The sequence below is a fragment of the Pituophis catenifer genome, unplaced genomic scaffold, assembly GCF_029215685.1.
Source record: "Pituophis catenifer annectens isolate HBS135680 unplaced genomic scaffold, rPitCat1.0.hap2 SCAF_7, whole genome shotgun sequence".
Taxonomy (NCBI): Eukaryota; Metazoa; Chordata; class Lepidosauria; order Squamata; family Colubridae; genus Pituophis; species Pituophis catenifer.
Window position 1 is genome coordinate 64,374,505 of NW_027256887.1, and position 20,965 is coordinate 64,395,469.

Genomic DNA, 20,965 nt, shown 5'->3' on the forward strand with positions numbered 1-20,965 from the left:
ACCACATGCTGTTTGCTTCTTGTCTATTTGTTTTTATGCTCCATCTTTTTGTGTCTGCTTTTGCATTCAGACTTTAATGCTTCAATCTTTTGTTGGATATGAATGCAGAGCCATTCTCAAAGGCACCACTGAACTGTAATTCTTAAATGATAAAAAGAAAATTCAAAATATAGGAATAAGCTGTCATTATATTTAATATTTAATTTAAATAATTACATCAATTTATTTTTATATCACACAAACTGGAATGTAGCTTACATTCAAAGCTGAAGTGCTGCCTTTGGCCCCAAAAAGACACATGAGGATTAAAAATTAGCTCCATTTTGCCTTTTAAAAGGAAAAATTTAAATACTGCAATTCTACAAAAGCAGACCCGGAGCAACATTGTTGAAGATAATTTGTGTAATACTGTTGTAGTAACAGTAGGAAAAGCCCCTTCTCTGGACATTTAATAATATAATAAACTACATTATGACAAGAGCAAGTTTTATAAAACCAGCAAGCAGTTTGCAACACAATGAAGTGATGAATTAATGCATAGCTTTTTAAATCAAATTATATAACGGCTATTGTACAAACTTTGTGGTTTCTTATATTGAAACTTGGCAAGTGTAATATGTACATGAAATGCATAATGCACGGAAACACATTTATATAGCTGCCTTGCTCACTGGAGGCAACTTGGGGCAACACACAATAAACTATATATTGAGATCTCGCTCTCACACGCGCACACTCACACACAGGAATAGGATAGGATCCTATAATGAATATCTTTTTTTAAAAAAACATCCTAATTGAAGGGAGAATGTTTAAAAATGCTCCCTCAACAACGGAGCCGTTATCTTTCTCCAGTTTTAATAGAATTTTTTATGCTGTTCATAATATCAATGAATGAAATTCGGTGCAGATTGTTGCCACTTTGATATACCGGTTAAGAGGCTGACCCAGAAACCAGAGAGACTTTTTGAGTTTAGATTTATATTTAAAAAGTCAGCATAATAGGATTGCAGAGTAGGAGGTTACAGTTACTAATAATTAATTTCAGAAACCGATTAACTAAGCCAAGCACGAACACGGGCGCTTTAAGAAACCTAAAGACCAAAATCTTTTATTTCACATGTCAGTCCGTTAAAGGAACCACCGACCTCCGCCGGCACAGCCCGGGTACTTCCACCCCGACCGCAGCGAACTTGAGCAAACAGAGCCGAATGCAGGTCCGCCATTGGTGCAGTAAAGTAGAGGCGGCGAGGTCAGATTTCCCCGCGAGCCAATCACCACCCAGGCTGAACAGCTACTTCGCTTTCTCTCTAACCAATAAGCACATAGGATATGCTTACTGCTCTCCGCCTTACCCAATCCACTACCAAAGTTGTCAAACGAGCGTCCTTTCAACAGCCAATCACCACGAGAGTAGTTATGGTTGCGTTCTGAAGCTGCGTCCTTTCGTCCAATCAGCTCCCGGAAGATCGTTCAGCTTTTTGATTCTCCAGGGTGGCCGTGAGAGGCTCTGCGGGGGGTGTGAAGGTGAGAGGTGGGATGGGGGGGGGGGGGTTGGAAGCGGTTCCCTCGACGGTCTTTATTATTATTATTATTATTATTATTTTCAAGTCGGGGATAAGGGAGCCCTTAAGAGTCACTCTTCACAGTGGAGGGGAAGGTGGTCTAATGAGGACGGCGTACAATATTCAGGGCTGTCTGCAAGTGGGAAATAGTTGGCTGAAGAAATGGGGATACCAGTGGGAGACTGAGAGGCAGGCAGGCTGTGTTTAATTTTCAACAGAGCTGCTTACTCCTCGAGGAGCTCTCCTAATACTAAAGAGAGGAGGACTTTCGAACATGTGCAGAATGCCATTGCCTCATCCCTGCAACCACGTGTCTTAAGCTTGTGAGGAAGGTTGGGGGGGGGGACTTTTCAGACCAGGAAGTAAGATTTGGGGATAAAGAACTTATTTTCAGGACGGTGCAGAAACCCAGGTTACAGTAAGAGGAGTGGAACGAACCGAGTAGCACTGCCAGTGTATTTTTTTTTTTTTTGGCAGAATTTCTGACCCTTTTCAAAATGATAATATTCAGAAATCTAGTAAATGCAGCTCGATTCATAACTTTCCCTCTAGTCCACCAAAAAGGTGTTTTACATTAGCTACAAGTTTGCTTTGGTGAATGCCAAAACATCCAGGCTAAGGAGTTAAGTGAGCATATATTTAAATTAAGACAAGGAAGTAAGTTGCATTTCATATATATAGCCCGCCCCCCCCAAAAAAGGAAGTATTCTGGAAAAAATATTGACCCAGTTTTGAATTTGCTTGAATAAAACAAATTTCACGGTTAATGGGCTCTTAATTTTTTCTCGCAAACTTTAGTAAATTTTGAAAATGTTGATTTTGAATGTAAAATGATTAATAAAATGTGAAATTTTAGAGAAAGTGAATTTTAAAACAGATACTCCATCTTCTCTCCCAAACCCCTCAACAATCCACTATGCTTATTTTTAGTTTGCATGAAAGTAGTTTGCTGTTGTGGAATAATGCTGTTAACAAAATGGTTGTGTGGTCTAGATAATATAAGCGTAAAACTGCTGCAATATTAATATAGCCATGCATCCTGGCTGCGATACTTCTTTCAAGTCAATACTTTATAGACAGAGTAGCAAAACAACTGTGTTATGGTTGTCCACCAGACAGAATATATTGGAAATGAATCTCTTTGAATGGCATTGGCAAATTGTTTAGTATCACTTAACCTTATCCATTATTTATAATTAAAATTGTAAATAATTTAGCTTCACTGTGATACTCGGTTAATGTAGTAATAATGATGTGCTATTTAAAAAGAAGGCTATTTGTTTTATGTCAATAAGTATATTTCAATAATATACCAGAACCATGATGTCCCAGGACAGAAGGCCTTGCTTTCAGGTAAAAGGAACAGCAAATCAAAGCAAATGATTCACTCCTGGCTTAGATCATAGGATGGGGAAACCAAGAGCAATTAAGTTGATAGGCTTAGAAAATAGGCCAGTATGTTGCACCTCAGAAAATCTGGAGTTCTTGAGAAACTTCTATAGTGCTTTAAAGGCTGGTTCATGATTCTGAAAATTAAAGACAGTTTTTTTTTCATTAACAATTCTAGTATGGAATCTAGCTTTTGCCATTTCATAATAAAACTAGGCAGCCCATAATATATATTTCAAATGGAGAAATGTGTGATAGCCAGCTAGAGGAAAGGACTTGACAATTGCCCAGTATGTAGGTGTGCCCACAACATATACTGTAAAATAAAAATATCAGCATATTTTAAGCAATACATGGCATGTATAAAATACACTGAGTTGCAGGAGAATGCAAATAAGGTAGTCCAAGTATTATTGGGAATAATGAAATAGCCCAAATTGAACACAGCAAAGATGTTTATCAAAGGAAACTCTTTTGGGAAATTGGCAATAGTTGAGGGAGGTGAATGGGAACTTTTGGAATCAGTTGGGAAACAGCAACAGAATGGGTAGGCTAGAGGGCAGTGAAAATGTAGGAAGTTTATACGGTCACTGTTTGCTCCTTATGATGCTTTTGTTTGTCTTTTTCCTAGATGGCCCAAAATCTCTTCAGATCATTGTCTATTCCGGTCAAGCGTCTCAAACCAGTGCTTCATCCCAGACCTTCACTGCTTCTGTACAGAGTTTCAACTCTGCCGTGCAGGAAACCCTGGTGTACTTCCTTTGCTTCTCCTCTCATGCCTTCACAGACTAGGACATTTTCTACTACTCAGGTCTGTTGGCATACTTTTAACATCCAGGATGAGAATGACTTCCAAGACAGAGTTTTGAAAAGTCAAAAACCAGTGGTGATAGATTTCCATGCCCAGTAAGTATGGTGTATATGTCTTTGTTACAAAGCTGTCAAAATCCTTAGTGTGCTATGTATGTATTATAGACTATGTGGTATGGAGGGTTTTGGCCCCAAATGGGCTAGCTACAGTCTGTCTCGGGTTACCTACTGTAGATGCCATAAGATAACTGAAAAGCTATACTGGTTGATTACTGTTTACATCCTACTTTTCTCTTACTTGGCAATATATAAACCAGTGGTCCTCACTTTTCCACCTTGGCACCCAGCACGGATGGGACGTGTCAGTGGCACGCACACAGCTCCGTTGGTGTGAGCGGCGGATATGCGGCCCTCCACTCCACCCTTGTACTCCCACCCGATGCTCCACTTGTGCGTGTGAAGGGCACTCGCATGTGAAGCTTCATTTGTGCGAATAGAACTTTGCACGCAACCACTCATTTAAATGGAACTTTGCATGCAAGTACAAGTGCCCTCCACTCGCATAAGTGGAGCTTCGTGCGTGAGAGCAAGGGCCCACCGCTCGGGCGAATGCAGCTTCGTGCAGCAGTGCAAGCACCCTCCACTCACCCATGAAGCTCCATTCATGCGAGGAGTGGGCTCTTGTGTTTGCACACAAAGCTCAACTTGTGCGAGTGGAGAGTGCTTGAGTAGAGGGTGCTTGTGCTTGCATACGAAGCTCTATTTGTGCGAGCAGCAAACCTTTGCACTTGCACATGAAGCTCCAGTGGCAGGAGTGGAGGATGCTTGTGCACAAATGGAGTTTCATGCACAAGTGGCCTCTGCTCAAGCACTCTCTGCTTGTGCAGAATGCAAGGGCCCACTGCTTGCACAAATGGAGCTTTATGCAGGAGTGCAAGCATCCTCCACTTATGCACAAAGCTGCACACAAACAGTGGACCCTTGGCTTGTGCACGAAGCTCCATTTGCTTGAGCAGAGGGTGCTTGTGCTTACACGAAAACTCCATTTGTATGTATGGTGCTTCAAGCACGAGCTTTCTCTACTTGGTCGATTGGAGCTTCACAGGGAAGCACAAGTATATGCCCCTTATGTGAGTGGAGCTTCATTCATAAGTGGAGTGTGCTTGCACTCATGCACAAAGCTCCATTTGCGTGAGCGGAGGACGCTTGTGTTTGTGCACGAAGCTCCACTCGAGTGAGTAGAGAATGCTCATGTGCAAAGCTCCATTTGCTCAAATGGGGCTTTGCGCATGAGTTCCTCCCACTTACAAGTGGAACTTCGTGTGCTAGCACAAGAGGCTGCCATTTGCACAAGTGGAGTTTCAGGCACAAGTTCAAGGCCCTGTCACTAGCTTGAGTGGAGCTTTGTGTGCACACGCACTTGCCCATTGCTCATATGGCCTGGTTTCAAACAGGCCCTGGCCCGGAGTTTGGGAACCCCTGTTTTACTCATTTGAGTAGAGTTAACATTTTAAATGTCATCTTACAATTCTTTTTCTCATGAAACACTGAAAAAAGCCATTGGTGCTCTTCAACTTTTTGAAAAAGCAGCTGCATATTTAGTTTATTAGTACTTGCTTTCATCAAAGCATAGGAAGATACAAGTTAGCAAAGCATTAGCTAATCAATAACAATAAGGCACTATTGCTTGGATATGGTTCTACCAATTAATGGAGGAAAGCATACAGATGCTTTTATAATGCAATCTCAAGTGTCTTTTTTTTTGGGAATATAATCCTCATCTGATTATTAGAAGCTTGAAACATTTACTGGCTATTAACCTCCTTCCTATTTCTAAATATAAAACAAATGATACGAAAAAAGATGAGATGATGTGAAATGAAGTAAGTGTGGTAGAATGGGATATAAACCATGTTGAAGATAATGGACAAAAGATGTATCCTTTTCCACAGAAGATTTTTTTTTTAAACCAAACAAAAAACTTTCAGAACACCAGCAGGAATAGGTACATTTAAATTTTGACATACATTTCCTGCTCTCTTGATTCCTAATTTCCATTGTACAGCTGACACCAAAAACATCAAAAAGAAAGAGTCAAATCAGGAAGTACTTCAGTTTCAAAGTCCTTGTAGGAAAGGTAAACTACATATACCATCCCATTTTAAACGGTTTTTCTTTCCCTACTTGGCTGCTGGACTACAATTCCTGTTAATTTGTCACAAATGAATGGTGAATTCTATTCAGCAATTTTCTGCCTTATCAATCTTATGCATTTATTGAGGGAGTGGCAGTTTGAATAGTACACACAAAAGTGGGATCATAGCTAAGATTATTTTATAGCACTAAATTCACTCTACAGACTTCTGTGAAGTTATTTAAATGATATACTTTCTTGCAGTTCTGTGTTGCTCCAGAATTTTTTTTACTGATGAGCATAGATAATGAAATTTTGATTTGGGATGGGGTTTTTTTAGATACTTTATTACGTCTGTATTATTTTTCTCCATAAATAAGATAATGAAACCATTTTCTGATTCCCTTAGGACTTTCCTTTTTCATTCTTTGAAACAATGTAAATGCCTAACACAGACTAACTGCTGAATGCTTGTTCTCACAACACCCTGCTGTGGCTGTAACATCTGAAAACTTCAATAGTGGCTCAGTATGCTAAAGCATCCTGTAATATGATATCGGTTTCCAGAGCTACAAGAAATTGTAAATGCTGTTGTGATACTGAGAATTTGTTTTAGCAAGTACTAATTTATCCAGTTTCCAGGCATTCCATCAGTCAAGAGCTCAGGGTAGGGGCGGGGGGGGGGGCGGTCATTATTAAAGAAAGTCTTTGTCCGAGGGAGACCACTGTACTTCAGATAGCCGGATGTGAGTCGCTCCTTGTGAAGTGGGGTCGTGGGGTGCAGATGGACTTGCTGACTACGTACCTGGCTCCCTGCCACGTGGCAGCGGCCCTGCCCGAACTGCTCAACGTGATAGCCGGGGTGGCAGTTGATACCCCCAGGCTTCTGGTCATGGGGGATTTCAACCTGCCATCAGTCGGTGAAACGTCTGTGGCGGCTCGGGAGTTCATGGCTTCCATGATGGCCATGGACCTGACCCAGTTAGTTCAAGGCCCTACTCACACGGGGGGACACACTCTGGATCTGATTTTTGTCTCTGGACAGTGGTTGAATGATCTTGAAATAGGGGACATAGTCATCGAGCCCTTGTCATGGACGGATCATTCACTCCTTCGACTAGACTTTCAAACCACTACTCTTCGCTGCAGGGAGACGGAACCGGTTAGATGGTTCCGTCCCAGCCACCTGATGGACCCGGATAGGTTCCTGACAGAGCTTGGGCCATTCCCTGAGGCTCTGGCACACAACTCGACTGAAGAACTGGTAGCCGCCTGGGACAGAGCGGCCGCTGGAGCTTTGGACCGCATCATGCCTTTGCAGCCTCTGACACGGTGCCAATCCCAACTAGCTCCCTGGTTCCCCAAGCAGCTGAAGGAGATGAAGCGCTGGAAAAGATGCCTGGAGAGTGGTTGGAGGGCCAGCCGCTCCGAATCTGACCGAACACTGGTGAGGTCTCATATTAGGACCTACCTAGTGGCGATCAGAGCGGCAAAATCTAACTATTTTTCCGCTCTGATTGCGTCTGCAGATAACTGCCCAGCCGCCCTGTTTAGGGTGACCCGCTCCCTACTTCATCTGGGAGCGCGGGAAGACCCCTTGCAGGGAAGGACTGAGGATTTTGTGCAATTCCTGCATGACAAAATCGCTCAGATTCGGGAAGGCTTGGACTCAGACTGGGTAGTCCCGGATGGGGTGATAGAGGCGAGTCTTGAGAGTGTTATCTGGGAGGAGTTCGACCCTGTGACTCCTGAGGATATGGGCAGGATTCTGGGTAAGCTTAGCGCGGCCACATGTTTATTGGACCCGTGTCCCTCCTGGTTGGTGCTGGCCTCCCGGGCGGTTACACGAGGCTGGCTCCAGGTGATTGTTAATGCTTCTTTGAGTGAGGGTTTCTTTCTCCCCTCCTTGAAAGAGACGGTGGTGAGGCCCCTCCTCAAGAAGCCCTCCCTGGACCTGGCTGTTTTAGCTAATTACCGTCCAGTCTCCAACCTGCGCTTTGTGGTGAAGGTTGTTGAGAGGGTGGTGGCGCGACAACTTCCCCGGTACCTGGATGAAGCTATCTATCTAGATCCGTACCAGTCGGGTTTCAGGCCTAGGTACAGCACAGAAACGGCATTGGTCACGTTGGTTGATGATCTCTGGAGGGCGCGGGACAGGGGTTGTTCCTCTGTCCTAGTTTTATTAGACCTCTCAGCGGTTTTTGATACCATCGACCATGGTATCATGCTGTGCCGATTGGAGGGGTTGGGGGTTGGACGCACCATGTTGCGGTGGTTTTCCTCCTTCCTCTCTGACTGGATGCAGTTTGGGTTGGCAGGGGGGCAGAGGTCGACCTCGAGGCGCCTTGTGTGTGGGGTGCCACAAGGGTCGGTCCTCTCGCCCCTCCTGTTCAACATTTATGTGAAGCCTCTGGGTGAGATCATCCGTGGTTTTGAGGTGAAGTTTCATCAGTACGCTGATGATACTCAGCTGTACATTTCCACCCCTGACCACCCCAACGTTGCCCTTGACGTGATGTCCTGGTGCCTGGAGGCTGTACGGATCTGGATGGGGAGAAACAGGCTCAGACTCAAGACTGAGTGGCTGTAGTTTCCAGCCTCCCAATATAGCCAGCTGGTTCCATCACTGGCTATTGGGGGTGAGATTTTGCCCCCTTCAGAGAGGGCTCGCAACTTGGGTGTCCTCCTGGATGTGCAGCTGTTGTTCGATGATCATGTGACGGCTGTGGCCAGGGGGGCTTTTTATCAGGTTCGCCTGATACGCCAGTTGCGCCCCTTTCTGGATCAGGACTCCTTACGCACGGTCACTCATGCCCTAGTCACTTCCTGCCTGACTACTGTAATGATCTCTACATGGGGCTCCCCTTGAAGAGCACGCGAAGGCTTCAACTGGTCCAGATGCGGCGCTCCCATGTAACACCTTGCCTGCACGAGCTGCACTGGCTCCCGGTGGCCTTTCGGGTGCGATTCAAGGTGTTGGTTACCACCTTTAGAGCACTCCATGGCTTAGGACCTGGGTACCTACGAGATCGCCTTCTGCCACCGATAGCCTCCCATCGACCAGTACGCTCCCACAGAGAGGGACTCCTCAGGATGCTGTCGGTCAAACAGTGTCAACTGGCAACCCCCAGGGGGGAGAGCCTTCTCTGTGGGGGCACCTGCCCTTTGGAACGAATTGCCCCCGGAGATACGGAGGATCCCTGACCTTCGCACCTTTCGCTGGGCCTTCAAGACGCTTTTATTCCAGCAAGCTGGGCTGGCCTAAAAAATTTGAATTTTAATTGGGAAATTTTAGTTTTTAATTATGTTCTCGACCAGATTATTTAATTTGTTTTAATTAATTTTAACTTTTATTTACTGTTGGTTTTATCGTGGTTGTGCACCACCCTGAGTCCTTCGGGAGAAGGGTGGTATAAAAATTCAATAAATAATAATAATAATAATAATAATAATAATAATAATAATAATAATAATAATAATAATAATATCATCATCATCATCATCATACAATGTTTCAATGATGTAAGATCAGAATAGCTGCAGCAAAAAACAAGTTCTAGTATGTAAAAATCAGATCAAAACCCACCAGGCCAACAATTTAGCATCATATTTTCATTTCATGTTGATTTTTTTTTTTTTTACCAACAGCATGTGTGAAAGACTTTCCATTATGAAAAGTTAACTGTATAAACTACAGTAGCTATAACTAAGAACTGTGATGGCTTAAACTTCTCGTTCAAACAGACAAATTAGTATAGAAGTTATGAACCTTGTCCCTTACTTGTCCTTGTTCAAATGTCTATTTTGCCTGTTGTACAATATTTGGGAACAAATTACTGCAAAGTATACACCAGTAAAACAAATAAGCAAGATCTTTGCATGTGATCATGGATGGTGCTCTTCTTTCATTGGTTTGTACATGTGTAGAAAAAGAAACTGACATATAGTAAATGCAAGATTACGAGCTGCCTTGTTAGTTTGGATGATAACTTTGTGTGCCCTCTTTAATATAGTTTTCCTCTCCTTTTTGGAAAGAAATGTGAGTTTCTATTGGCTAGAAGACTCATGAGATTCTGAAATTGTTTTGGTAAATATAGGGTTTTTTTTGCTGCTCTTATTTACCCTGAGCATAAACAATACGCAAGAGGCTTACGGATACCCTGCAGTAATATATTCTGAGCAGTTTGTAAACAGCAGCTTTTAAATCTTGGCACATAGACTACAAAACAAAATGCAGACTTGTATATCATCTCTTAATGTAACAGTCCAGGCATCACTATTAAACCTGATAGTTCAGTATACAGAGGCTTCTTCTTAAAGACAGATGCTTATCCTTATCCTTATCCTTATCCTTTGGGAAGTATCTTTTTAAAAAACCTGTTAATATTGCTTTTTCCTCATTAAACTCGAATGTCTTTCTTTGTTCTGAGATGGTGTGGTCCCTGCAAAATCCTGGGTCCCAGACTAGAAAAGGTCGTGTCCAAACATGAGGGGAAGATTCTGATGGCGAAAGTGGACATTGATGATCATACTGATCTTGCCCTTGAATATGAGGTATGTCCCTGCAACACCTGCATATTGTGTAGTGCTAAGCTAGTTTATTTTTGTTTGTTCTGACCACTATCTCAGATTTTGGCAAGAAGGAGTAATAGAATCTGTGACTGCTTGGCATATAGCACAAATAAAATAAAAACGAGAAAGATTGTAGTTCAGTTTTCCCCAATCTGTTCATCTCCAGATGTACTGGATTACTATTCCCAGAATTTGCACAGTCGCAAATTTAACCTACCTAGGGTAGGAAATAATAGGGCTGGAATTAAATAAATTGTGGGAGATATAGCAAAAGAGTTACAGCAATTCTAGGTCCGAAATCAAGACGCATCCGTAATGGTGTATGAGGCATTTTTTTAAATAGTGAGACATATTGATCTTCATTGTCTGGGAAACTGAACTAAAGAATGACTGGCTCATGAAGGAAAAAGAAAATCATTAGGTAGGCCAGTGTTATTGGGCTTAGAGTAGCCTTCGGCAAATTACTCGGGAATAGTGAGAAATATAATCTAGCACTAGATTATAAAGAACATCCCTGGGAAAGGAAATGGCAAACTATTTTGGCATTGTTGCCCCCCCCCCCCCCCAAAAAAAAAAAAAACCTCTGCATAGATTGTCCATGAAGTCACTGGGAGACAAGCTTGGTCCAAATGAGACTTTAGCTTTAATAAAGCTCTGGCTGACTTTGTCTGGATTTGGAAACTAAATTAGTTTGCACCAGGTTAATATTTGATGGAAGATTACCAGGGAAATATCAGGGCCAAAGAGTAGGAGATTGGGAGATCAAAAATGATGCTGAAAGAAGGCCACAGAATCCAACCTCAGGCCAGTGGTGGGTTGCCCCCGGTTCGGACTGGTTCTATAGAACCAGTAGTAAAACCGGAGGGAGGCTCTGCCCACCGACCCCGATGTCATCAGAACGCGAGCGAAGTGAGCACACACACACGGTCCCATTGCGAACCGGTAGTAAAGGTAAGTAGAACCCACCCCTGCCTCAGGCCCATGGCCAAGAATACTCCGTGAACATGTCTGAAATTTCCATCAATTAAGCTCAACTCAGAAGACACCTCACCTCTACTATTAAGGATTGGACAAGGAAGAGTTTATAATAACCTCTGATACAAGATCCATAATCTTAAAAAAAAAATCCATCTCTAGAAAACAGTAAGACGTAGCAACTCTTTCTGAACACAGGGCGAAGAAGGGAGCAAGAAATTAATTTTGCTTTGCAGAATTCTTTACAAATCTATATTCAATATTTATGAGCAGCAGGACTTTACCACAGTTTCCACCTGAAGAACCCATGTATTTCTAAATTTTGTTTATCTTGTTGTAAAAGTTGAAAAAAATGCAGAAGGCATAAAAATACGAGATGGAAACTTAGATTTCCCTCACTACTCGCACCCCACTGAGAGATAAACATACAGCTCAGTGGTATGCAGAAGGTCTGGGCTTATATCCCAGTATTTTCATTACATGGAGAGAGAAGGAGACCGAGCTACTTAAAAACTTGAAAAGTTAGTACCAGTGGAAATGAGCAATATATGCTGAACCTGATGCAAGCAATCCATAACTGCAATGCAATTTCATCAGGCAGATCCCTCTGATTGAGTTCTTAAGATCCTAAATAATTTCCTCCTGCTAGGGCTTTTCAAAGTTCCCTTTACAATGCTGTGGATTGTCAACAAATTGCCAGTAAACTTCCCACTCCTCTTTGCTGCCCTCACCCACTTCTGTTTACAAGACAGCTGATATCTAGGCCCCAGCATTTCACAATACCCTCTCTGGAACACATTCTTTAGAAGAGAGTGAGAGACTCCCCCTTTGTATGCTTGGAATGCTTGTGCATTCTTCACATAAGTCCTGGCTTGCTCCTGGCTCCAAGTTGTCCCAGAGGAGCAACCATCCATGAACTGTTTCCTGATCTTAAAAAAACAAACCTGCAAGGATTCTTCCTAGAAGGGATGCATTGCAAAGCAATGATTTATTGTCTAGTTTCCAAATTGGGAAGGAGTTTGAACACCTAGGGACAGGGCCCTTTCTCTGCTGTGTTGTCAGAACCATTCTGAGTGAAGAGACCTTTGATTTCCTGCAGATTTATTTTTTACTACAGCCTTGACCAAGTCTGGCTGGGAATTCTCATCCTTAAACACTTTATGGATGTCAGGTTGGGCAAGGCTGGTTTGCTGCCCCATGAAAATTACACCATATGATAAATGATGAACCAATTCTGACATTTCCTTGTCCTCTGATTTAGAATGTCCTTTCCCTCTTTAAGTGAGGGCTTTTTGCAATATGAGCCCATCAAGGCTTGCTACAAAGGTAGGAAGAGGGACCTGCCTCAGCCTGTAGCCACCTTTCCTTGAACTTTTTTCTTGTACTGACATGTTTCCATCTTTCCAATTTCTGCTATGCTCCAGTTTCTTCAGTCCTACTCTAAGGCTGATAACTCTTCTCTTGGGGCAACTGCTGAGCAGATTGGAGTGCAAGTGAAAAAGAACAAAGTGGAAAATTTATTTATTTAAGAAAATGTATATGGCCGCCCAACCAAAAACACTAATCCCCCACTCCATCACTGGCAACAACAATAATCAAGCCTCTTGATGGGCTCCATATCACTCTGGGATCTCCAGGCCCATTGGCAGAACCATGTCTTTAGGACATTGCAAAAGAGGGTCAAAGTGGGAACCAGTCTTGTATCCACATGGATGATGTTCCACAGGGAGGGAGCTACCATGGAGCAGACCCTTTTTCTTGGTATCACTAGATGGACCACCTTAGGGGAGGGGATCCGTAGCATTCCCTGCCTCCCTACTCTTGTGGGTCAGTTTTGATTGGAAAAAGACAGTATTTCAAATAACTTGGTCCCAGCCCATGTAGGGCTTTGAAGTGACAACCAGCACCTTGAATTGGACCCAGAAGCAAATTGGCAGCTTGTGCAAATCTAGGCTTGTGCATAACCATGCAGACCACCACATTTTGAACCAATTGAAACTTATGTATGCTTTACAAGGGCTGTTCCATATAGTGTTGTCACAATAGTCAAGACGGGAGGTAACTAGGGCAGGAAAAACTGAGCAGTGGTTGTTTGTCCAGAAAAGGGCATAATGGCCCTCCTGGCCATGATTGCCACTTGTTCAAGCAGGAGTCATGAGTCCAAAACAACCCCCAGACAACACACGGGTCTGCTTGGGGCAGTGCCACCCCATCCAACACCAGAGATGACAATTCTTTATGGAGCAAAGAATCCCAAACTCAGAGCCATTCCGTCTTGCAAGGTGCAGTTTCAGCCCGTTGCTCCCCATCCAGGCACTGCAAGAGGGAAGTCACAGCATCACCTAACTCTCCATGGGCTGAGACATACAGCTCAGTGTCATCCCCATATTGATGATATCTCAACCCACGGCAGCAGATGATCTTGCCCAGCATCTTAGCAAGGATGGACACACTACCCCCTGCCCACTCCCACCAGAGGTCATCAAAAAGCACAACCAGTGCCATTTCCATTTCATGTCTAGGCCTGACTGTAAAGGGTCCAGATAATCCATTTCATCCAGAAACTTCAGGAGCTTCCATGCAACCATCTTCTCAACAACCTCCAGAAAGGAAAGATTGGACACAGGATGGTACCCAATAGAAGGGGGTCTTAAGAAGAGGGCAGACCACAGCCTCCTTAAAAGGCTGGGCCACCACCCCCTCCCACAGAGAAGCATTAATCACCACTAGAACCCAACCACATGTCACCTCCTGGGAAGCTTTCACAACCCAGGAGGGACATGGATCTAAAACACAGGTGCTTGTACCCATACCCTCTAGGATTCTGTCCAGTTCCTCAGGAGCAACAGTAATAGAGCAACAATAAGTGTGTCATGTCCAGAACATAAATGTCAGCTACATGCTCTGCAGCTGGTGTGAATTAAACAACCATAGCCCTTAACCGGGTACTGAGCAAGTTAAAGAGCAGGTTAAAGAAAAACATGGTTTTGGAAATTTTATGAAAAAAATATGAAAGCCCATTAGCCTGCATACGAACCCTAAGCATATTAAAAGGAAACATATTAGCATCCTCTAGAACAGGGGTGCCAAACTCAAGGCCCGTGACCTGCATCCAGCCCACAGGATGCTTAAATCTGGCCCATGGGGCTGGCCTGGAAATAGCAAAGGACTGGCCTACGGTGCCTCTGGAAGCCAATATGGGGCACGGGGGCCCTCACGCAGCCCCCCCAAAACGCAGTCCTGTTTTGGCCAGCAATGTGCTGCAGGAGGCCGTGCAGGCCAAGGATGAGGTGCAGGGGGCCCTCACATGTGGCCCCTGCCCCCCATTTTGGCTGGCAAAGTTTTGGTGTGCTACAATGCTGATCTTGCCTTTGAAGAAATTCAGTTTGATACCCTTGCTCTGGAATGAACTATAACACTCAGCCAGCTGATATCAGGTGGAGATTTTGGAGATTGTAGTTGAAATAGCTTTGGGACAAATGTTCCCCACTTCCACTATTTTTTTTTTTCATGTACATGACATTTCTTGCGTTGTTAAAAACAGTCAGTGTAATATACAGGTTAAAATGTTGAACTTGGATTGGCAAGAATCGGGTTTGAATTGCCACACCATATGTTCTTTGGTGTTTTTGGATGTCCTATTTTCATCACAGCCAACAAAGTTCTCGCTATGGCTCTTTTAATGCCAAAAACAGTATTCCTAGCTAAGAATCCTGGTGACTTTAAGGCAGTGTCTAGGACTAGACTAGGGAAGGCTGGGCTAAGGAGTATTTGCCATTTGATAAGGAATGGATCCTCTTCTGTTGTCATCCCTGTTTTTGAGAGCAGCGGTCCCCAACCTTTGCAGCTTGGCAGCCCGGCTTGGGGAAGGTAGAGGAGAATTGGGTTGGCATGCACATGCAGCCCTTGTGCGAGTGGCGTCGCAGCACGTGCATGCATGCAGTTCTTGTGCAAGTGGGGGGCCAGCCTGAGTGGGGGCCAGCGTGCATATGTGCGAATGTCCACTGGCCTGCTACGTGTGGACGTGAGTGTCCACCGGCCTGCCTCTTGCAAAAGTTGAGCTATGTGCACACTCCAGCCAGCCACTCACACAGCCCAATGCCAAATATGCCATGGCCCAGTAGTGGGCCATGGCCCAGGGGTTGGGGACAGTGGTGGGATGCTACTGGTTTAACAACTGGTTTGCTGAGCTTGCACACAGCGTTCAAAATTCAGCAATCTGAAGCTCAGCTGCTTACCTTCTAAGGCAGCCCCGGTAAGTAGAACAGCGGAGGTGTGGAAATCAGCTGTGCAGCGTGAATCAGCTAAACCAGAAAGAAGGAAATATAGGACAGGATAGGGTAGGCGGGGCCAGCTGATCGTTGGAACTACCGCTTCTCCCAAACCGGCAGCTGCCCACCACTGGTTGGGGACCCTTTTTAGAGTTCTTTTTTAAAAATACATTTTATAATATTATTCTATGTATTGACCTATAGATTATTAGATTGATCTAATGATAGTGACTTTTAAGGATAGAGGAAAAAAAGAGATCCATGTCAGTGTTAACTATTATTTGAAATTATTTCAATAAGCATAAGGTTGTTTAAATTTTACATCCAAAGCTAAGAGCATTAGTAAACCACTGCAAATTACATCAAAATATTTAGGTCTTAAACTGAACGCTTAATCCACTATATTGTTACTTATTGTTTGTCCGTGTTAAAAAATAATAAACCAAGTTAAACAGCAACAAAAAGACAAGAACAAGTTTAAAAAGAAAAGGAACAAAAGGCTATTTGGTTTCTGATTCTCTCCTTTTGGGGCATCTACTAATTTGTGGTGTTTCTAAATATTTAGGCTCTCTTAGGACACAAACTAGTTGCTACACATAATTTTTAATCATTTGTTTTACTTTTTAGGTAGTTATCCCATCTTTATTATTTTTACAAGGTGGCGAACATAATACTCTTTCTTCCTTTTATTCTCTCTCACACACACAACCATCCTATGAAGTGAGTTGGGCTAAGAGTGAGTGATTGGCCCAAAGCCACCCAGCTGCTTTCAATCCTAAAGTGGACTAGTATTTAGACCAGCACGTTAACGACTATTCTTGCTTAAATTCTGTTGTGAATATATAGTGTTAATTTTGCCATTGCTGTATTCCTGCTTTTGATCACTGCCTTCTACTTCAACTTATTTTCTAAGGCTCAATACAATTTTAACTACAAAGGCTGAGCAGGTCTTGGTTTGATACAAAGCGATTGGAAGACAGCATCTGATTGATCTATATTGATCTGCACTCAGAAACTGAATAGTTTTAAGATGCAGCTCAGAAGAATGGTTCCTCCATTCTACTGTCCACAGTCAAAGCTGAGCCACCAGTTTTTCCCATGTGACTTTGGAGCAGTTTTTTGTGTTTTTTTTTTTTAAAAAAGTCCGATTCTCCCTCTGCAAATGAAATGGCAATTTGGCAAAAGAAGTGCTGAGTCTTTGCCTCAACCTCTTCTATTTTATTTGGCCCCAAAAAGACAGAGATAAAAATGAACAGTTATACTCTTGCCAGAAGGGAGGGGTGCACTGGGATGCATTTTGAAGGCCTGTTTGAAGTATTTGAGTTGAACCCTAGAGGGCACTGAAGGATATCAGACAAAACTGAGTAATTTGACTGTTAAACAGAGTGCGAGTTTGTATTTCTTTTTTAAACCCATCCTGGATTACCATGGGGTGTGGCACCCTTAAGAAATCAGCTTGCATTGGCCAGCAGAGGAAAAGCAGAGACTAGTAAAAGCAGGCCTTTGAGTCTGGGGTTTGTACATGACAGATTGCTGATGGCAGCAAGATGTAGGGCAGCTGAATGCATATTTGATGAGAGCGCGCATTCCAGGGAAGAATAGCATACAAGATAAAGATGGGACATGACCCGCTGTCTAAGATAAGGGTGCCAGAGGAGCTGTGGAATGTATCATCCCCTTCTGACATTTTTATAAATTCCTTCAAATCATTCTCTGCACGCATAAAGGGCTGGCTTACAGTTTGGGGTGGGGGGCCTAGCCTATGGTTTTCAAACTTTCCCAAATTACACTCTGTGGCATCAGCTTATTCAGAGCTCCTTGGACAATTCTTTTACTGTTTGTGTCATTGATAATTAGACATTGATATTGACAGACCAATAATATTTGGGGTTTGCAAGAGAGAGGGAGAAAAACATTATTTGGCTGTGTTGTATGGCTATTTAGCATTGTGCTGCAGAAGTGCAGAAATTTAAAAACAACAAATCCGTTCATGCATGCATGAATTCGTATTTGGAGCTAAATGTTTTTTTGCTAGCTGTTGTGGCTGGTGTGTTTGACTAGCTGAGGACAAGAATAGAACAGGATAGGACAGGCCTCAGTGCTCAGATCTTCCCTGTGAGAAGCAGAACTGTGCAAATAAGGTTAGTGTCTGATTTCACACTCTTGGTTTTAAAGTTGATACTGTTTTCATGCTTCTGAAGACCTGCCTAGATTCATTTTCTCCTGACTCTTTTGTGTACATCATTAAAACGAGCTACGCATAAATGGTTCTCCAAAATTGTCTTTTAAAAAATGGGCAGAAAAAATTGGATGGACTCTGGACTTTTCCAGGGCAAAGATAAATTCTCAGAGGATTGCTCAAGATATGACTCCCCCTTTGTGGTGATAGCACAATTTCTGAAAATGCAGTGGGAGGAAGTTCCGGCATGATGTTTTCCCTTGAGATTGCATTGAAGTGTGGGAAGCCAGGATAGTTGTAAATCACCAGAGAGATGGTTGTACAATGAAAGACAAGACATTATACACATGTCCCTTAGTTACTTTTTAAGCTGAATCAATGAAAGAACGCCATATTGCATCTATGAGAATTTCTTCAAAACTTCCTTTTTAAAGAATTTCCAAGCCAAATTCTTTTTCATCAGATTGTATAAAAACACATGAGACAAATATAGAGGGAAATATCTCTGTTTAGTACAAGATAAAACCACTGTCAGGGAAAAGTGAAGAAAAATTACTTAGTATGGTAGCAGTATTTTCAGAATTGTTGCTATATATAACAGTATTAGTTGCTGAATCAAAAATGGCAATTTTGGTCCGGAAATAGCCAAGGAGTGAAGAAGGAGCTGCTTAAAAGCTTATTTAATCATAACTGTCACAGATTATCTTTCTTAGCCTTTATCCATTCAATAAGCTCCGTAACACTCTGCACTTGGGATGCCAGGACTTGTGATAAAATTCAGAAGTAACAGGCAAGCATGTTTCTTTACACCTACACATACCATATCACAAAAGCAGGCTACCTCATCATCTCTTTTGAAGAGCTTCATTTCAAAGAGTGATGATGTCCCTTTAGACTGAAAGTTTTAGCCTTCTCATCTTTACTCAGCAATTTTAAATCCTATTCATTCCAGTTGTGGAAAAGCTATGTATTTTTAAAATTAGTCAGCTTTACTACTCTGAAAAATACATCATTTTTTACTTGAAGATCTCTTTGTACTTAGTAAATAACATAAAATTGATTTAAAATTGATTTGATAATCGAAAATAGGTTTCCTGGTCCTCTGGCCTTTTCAGGTATATTGTGCTGCAACTTTCAGCCTGTGCCTGGTGACCACAAATCTGGATAGCACCAACTTAGGGAAAAGTTGGTGGTTAGAATGACCAAACTGGGATGGATTTACTAATATCTCCGAGTTAGAATATTTTTATTCCTGTATGTAGAAGTCTTGACATAAAGACATTTTCTAAAATGAAGTTCAATACTGCTAAATTTTCAGGAAACTTTCTAACAGGAAGAATTAATCATTCACCTTTCAATATATCCTTTGTTTTAATGTTTGCTTTGCCTCTCGAAATTATGTTCACAGGTCAGTGGAGCTTAGCTATTATTGTGCTTATTGCTTTTCTTTTGTGCTCTTGTTCTTAGGTGTCAGCTGTACCCACTGTCTTAGCCATGAAGAATGGTGATGTGGTGGATAAGTTTGTGGGAATCAAAGATGAAGATCAATTAGAAGCTTTTCTCAAAAAACTCATTGGACCCTGAGCAGCAAGGACAGTTGTTTTCTCTGAGCCAAGGCTTTCTCCATTTGTCCTTTTTAAAATATATATATACATATACATGTTTCCTTAGGGGGGAATGGGAGAAATTGCATGGTTGGACTAGCATCTGTTTTTTGAAGAGAGCAGATGATACCTACTTCCTCCTTCTTCTGGGGGAGTGATGCTAATAATTTCTACTGCGGTGGAAAGGCTGATTGCTCTGTGATAGAGAAAGACTCGAGATTGCTGCCTGCTAGCAGATGCCCAATGAGAAGAAAGTCTTCATAAAAAGCAGCCTCTTCTTAATGTACTTTCTCATACATATTGGAGACACTTCCCGTTCCTGTCCAGTGTAAAACCCAATGTGGTTAATTATTGCTGCTTATGGCAGCAGTTGTTCTGCTTCATCTCTGCAGCTTTCCTCCTTTGTTTAGTGGTAAATTAAAATCATTTGCAGTTTTTGACGGTAGCCTCAGTGCCTCTCCTGCTGTCATCAATTAAATTGAGAGAAACATTGATTGATTGATTGATTGATTGATTGAAGCCTTTTTATTAGTAGATCTATAATAAAAAATTGCTGTAATTATTCCATTTTCTTTTGGTATAGAATTCCCCTCCTGCAGGAAAATTAAAATTGTTCAGTATAGCTTGAGTAGTATAAGGTTGAATACAGAATATGAATAAGGAAGAGTTTGGCATTAAACCTTTGCTAGTCAACAGACACAAGGCCTTTTGTGAGAAGAAACTGTCCCCTCTTTTTTGCCTAAGCATTTTATCTCCAAACATATTGAGGGAAATCAGTGCATTAGAAGTGCTTTTTTAAAAGAACCAATGAAATACTTTTTCATGCCACTTTCCACTCATTTTTGAATCTATTCTCTATAAATGATAAATCAAGTCAAATTTTAAATTTCACAATGTTTTAATTTCAGGCCAGATGTCCAATTTATTTAGATTTTGCTATGGATTTTTCCATTTTCATAAATCTACGGGGAAAAAACCCTGTTAGATTGTAACATTAAAGGAATTTGTTAGGCTTCCTTTATTGATTATAAGGAAGCTGAGCAGAAAAAGTCATTTTCTCTTCTTTAACAAATAAAGTACCTGATAGAAAGGCAGCATCTCTATGAAGCGTCTTTGTTCTGCACAAACGTACAGACTTTGCATTTTAAATATTAAAGAAATTAAAAGAACAAAAATCCAGCCACTTGATGCTTCTAATAAATTCAGTTATATCCTTATTGCCTCTATGGATTTTTAAACCATACATCAAAACTTCAGTTACTTACAGAATCCGAAGTACCATGGATCTACTGAAAGTGAAATGCTTCAGTTTGTTTCTGTGTCATCTGAGATGGATTATTTTTTTAACACCCCCTCCTTTTTCTCAGCAATAGAACATGGTTAGAAATATTTTAGTATCGGTCACAGAAACATGAGAATGGTCAGAGGTTGCCTTCACACATTACTACAGAGCAGTGTTTTCAACC

General features: G+C 42.1%; 1 protein-coding gene across 1 annotated transcript; it reads left to right on the forward strand.

Moving 5' to 3' along the window:
* Positions 1 to 1,460: 1,460 nt before the first annotated feature.
* TXN2 (thioredoxin 2) lies at positions 1,461 to 19,993 on the forward strand. Its single transcript, XM_070946698.1, has 4 exons — positions 1,461 to 1,527; positions 3,586 to 3,860; positions 10,329 to 10,452; positions 19,363 to 19,993. Exons 2-4 carry the CDS (start codon positions 3,586 to 3,588, stop codon positions 19,477 to 19,479), a joined length of 516 nt encoding a protein of 171 aa, XP_070802799.1. The 5' UTR covers positions 1,461 to 1,527; the 3' UTR covers positions 19,480 to 19,993.
* The last annotated feature ends 972 nt before the right edge of the window (positions 19,994 to 20,965 follow it).